Below are 3,031 nucleotides of genomic sequence, written 5' to 3'. Positions count from 1 at the left end.
TGGGAGGGTCTTAAAAATTTTTTTTTTTTTTTTTTTTTTTTTTTTTTAGTGACCCTCTTGAGGCCTCTGCAGTAGCTGATCTTCAAAATGGACTGGTAAGAAAGTTATCACCTCTTCATATCACTTATGCTTTTAAAGAGCCAGAGAGCAAGACATGGCTTTGTCTGGGCCTCCATCAATTTACTGAGAAATAGCCGAAGTTTCATGAAATGGGTTTCTTTCTCAGCACTGTTTTACATCTAAACTGCCCACATAATGTAACATAATCCCTTAGTAGCTTCACAGAAGCAGCAACCTGTTTAGTCATGGCCTCTGTCAGGTTAGTGTTGCTGGCTGTGTCTTCCTGACCAAGTGATGCCTCTTTTTTAAATTATTTCTTGGCCATGTGTCCATTGGGAAAATAAATTAGGTGAAATCTTGACAATGGGGTCACCGATAGCAATACAAATTTCACAGTTTTCTTCTTTAGTTCTTCTCAAAAAATATTTTGGGTGGGTACTGTAGCTGTATTAAAAGATAAATGCAGATAGTTGCAGTTGTGGAGCTTGTACAAAGCAATGACAGGCTGGCAGTATCTGCAGCTGTCCGCCAGTGTTCAAATGTAATTGCACATGGAGCACTTACCTGCGGTTGGGGACAGATGATTATCCTCTGGATGCAAACCGCTTGCATACCTGCCTTGCATTGGTTTGCAACGGCAGGTAATTGCTATATGTGCGATTTACATCCGAACACCAGCGAACAGCTGCTGACACTGTCAGCCTGTCATTGTTTTGTACAGGTTCAGCGGCCACAACTATCTGCATCCACCTGTGAATCCATAATACGAAATCACCTGCACTCCATACAGCGTACAGACCTTGCTGAAAGGTTGGTGCTTGAAGTGACAACACTGATGGCGCTGTGACAGATACAGTCCATAATAGAAGTCACCAGCACTCGATGATATGTGCAAGAAGTAAAGCACTTTTTATTGAATTGTCATATTGTCACCTGCGTCATACAGCCAACTTTTCGGGGTCACGCAGGGTCCCTTCTTCTGGGCGACAGTCACTATGTCTCCCTGAAGAAGGGGCCCTGCGTAGCCTCGAAAAGTTGGCTGTATGACGCAGGTGACAATATGATAAAAAGTGTTTTACTTCTTGCACATATCGAGTGCTGGTGACTTCTATTATGGACTATCACCTGTGAATTCAGTCGCAGGAATCCATTGTATTGGAAAAGCGGACAGTTTTTGCAGTGTAATTGAGGACTAGGCAACAAGGTAGAGTTTACTAGTAGGATCCGGAGTTAGAGGTGATTTTATAGAAATGTTTTATTTTCTCTATTCCAGAATGAAGATGAAGCTCTGCAGAGGGCTTTGGAGCTGTCCTTACTGGAAGCCGGAATTAATAATCTCCTGACAATGAGGTCAGTTGTTTTCTAAATTCTGCCTGCATGTACTCCTAGAATGAGATCCTAATAGGTTGGACTTGATGGACTAATGTCTTTATTCAACCTCAAATACTATGTAATTCCATTGCGTGTCTGTTCTCAGCATTTTCAGGTTCTCACAGAATTACCTTTTGTATAGTTTTGCATAACTGTTATACCTTGAAGCATTCTCTTATAGAGGGACCATAACACACAACTGTTATTATTTGCATATTGGTGTTTGAGATCTGTGCCTGCCATGAGAATTAGATCTGCTTTGCTTCTTATGACAAGTAATCATGTTTATGGCTCAGCAGAGAACTGATATCTGTCTTGACATGTAACCGTCAAAGCCGCAAAGAATTTAAAGTGAACTTGTTGAGAACCTGCTGCATGCTTTGCATGAAAATCATCCAACGTCAGGCACAACAGCATGCTGCTCAGTTAATTTCTTCATTGAAGTGTATGTAAACCATAACAATGGACTTATCTTATTTTTAGATTGCAAGCCTCGAGGGCAGGGCCCTCCTTACCATCTTGTCTTGAATTGTATTGTGATTGTAATGTCTTCCTCATATTGTAAAGCGCTGCGCAAACTGTTGACCACTGTCCTGAAATCATTAGTCTGTATTGTTTTAGAAAAACTGTCGCATGACAATAAATAAAAATGTATCAGTACTCGTACTTGTAAGTACTCGGCAAGTACCAGTACTCGTACTCGCAAAACTGCTATCTGTGCATCCCTGTATTTATATTTATAAAAATACGCTTCTACAAATCCCAGGAGCTCCGTGTGCTCCTTACAAATGACAGCTGCAACCTAATTTTTGAATTTTTCTCTAGTTTAGTCTTGGAGCTCAAAAGTATCGGTACATGTACTCGTACTTGTACCAAGTACTGTACTTGGTATCTGTGCAACCGTAATAATTTGCTTCTTGTAGTCTGTCAAATAGAACATTGGAAACATTTTCTTATATCTATTAAGTTCAAATAAAACCTTGATGGTGTCAGAAATGTATTCATGTCCTGTGCTCTCTGCACACTTCCTGCGTTCTTTCAGAGTGCCCTCGTAGCTCTTATTTCAGGCTACAGATAGTGTTGGACACTGGAATTCTGGGAGGATTCGCACTTATCAAACAGATATAACAAAACACTTTTCAGTGAATATTTAACAGATCAAAAGATAACAAATTAGAGAAGTTCATTGTTGAGGTTTAATGATTCATATCTCTGAACTGTTTTATTTTTTCTCCACAGACATCCACCCATTGACACAGTAAAAAGCACGGGACAGTGAACTCTGAGATGCTCTTGATTGTTGGGATACAATGAAAAGTTTTTTCTTTTTCTTTAATATTCTAACGGTGATTGCATTTGGTGTCCAAGCGCATTCCCCTTGTGAAATAATACAGGAGCTTGTATATAGAATAATGACCGCTTTAAACTGGTTGGTTGTCACGAGTGACTCTGGATACGCTGAAAAACCTTGTAATTAAATACGTCTCCATTGAGTCCTGTCAACATTGTAACAAAAATTGCTGTGGGCTCTTTAAAGTCAGACCCACTTGGGGTCCTGTACCATAGATATCTGTTCATCTGGGGTAACTATGGAGAAGGG

General features: G+C 40.1%; 1 protein-coding gene across 2 annotated transcripts in view; it reads left to right on the top strand.

The window, feature by feature from the left end:
• ZFAND2A (zinc finger AN1-type containing 2A) overlaps positions 1 to 2,741 on the top strand; it is a 14,670-nt gene extending 11,929 nt beyond the window's left edge. The window contains exons 6-8 of one of the 2 annotated variants that reach the window (XM_018557110.1): positions 50 to 95; positions 1,334 to 1,410; positions 2,671 to 2,741. In XM_018557110.1, coding sequence (XP_018412612.1) covers positions 50 to 95; positions 1,334 to 1,410; positions 2,671 to 2,710 — 163 coding nt within the window. In that variant the 3' untranslated portion in view covers positions 2,711 to 2,741. The remainder of the gene's footprint in view (positions 1 to 49; positions 96 to 1,333; positions 1,411 to 2,670) is intronic. The other variant, XM_018557111.1, reaches the window with a different exon arrangement.
• The last annotated feature ends 290 nt before the right edge of the window (positions 2,742 to 3,031 follow it).

Source organism: Nanorana parkeri, unplaced genomic scaffold (assembly GCF_000935625.1).
Source record: "Nanorana parkeri isolate BGI_ZX_2015 unplaced genomic scaffold, ASM93562v1 scaffold268, whole genome shotgun sequence".
Taxonomy (NCBI): domain Eukaryota; kingdom Metazoa; phylum Chordata; class Amphibia; order Anura; family Dicroglossidae; genus Nanorana; species Nanorana parkeri.
The sequence above is the reverse complement of the archived record's forward strand: the minus strand, read 5'-3'. Positions and strand labels throughout refer to the sequence as shown.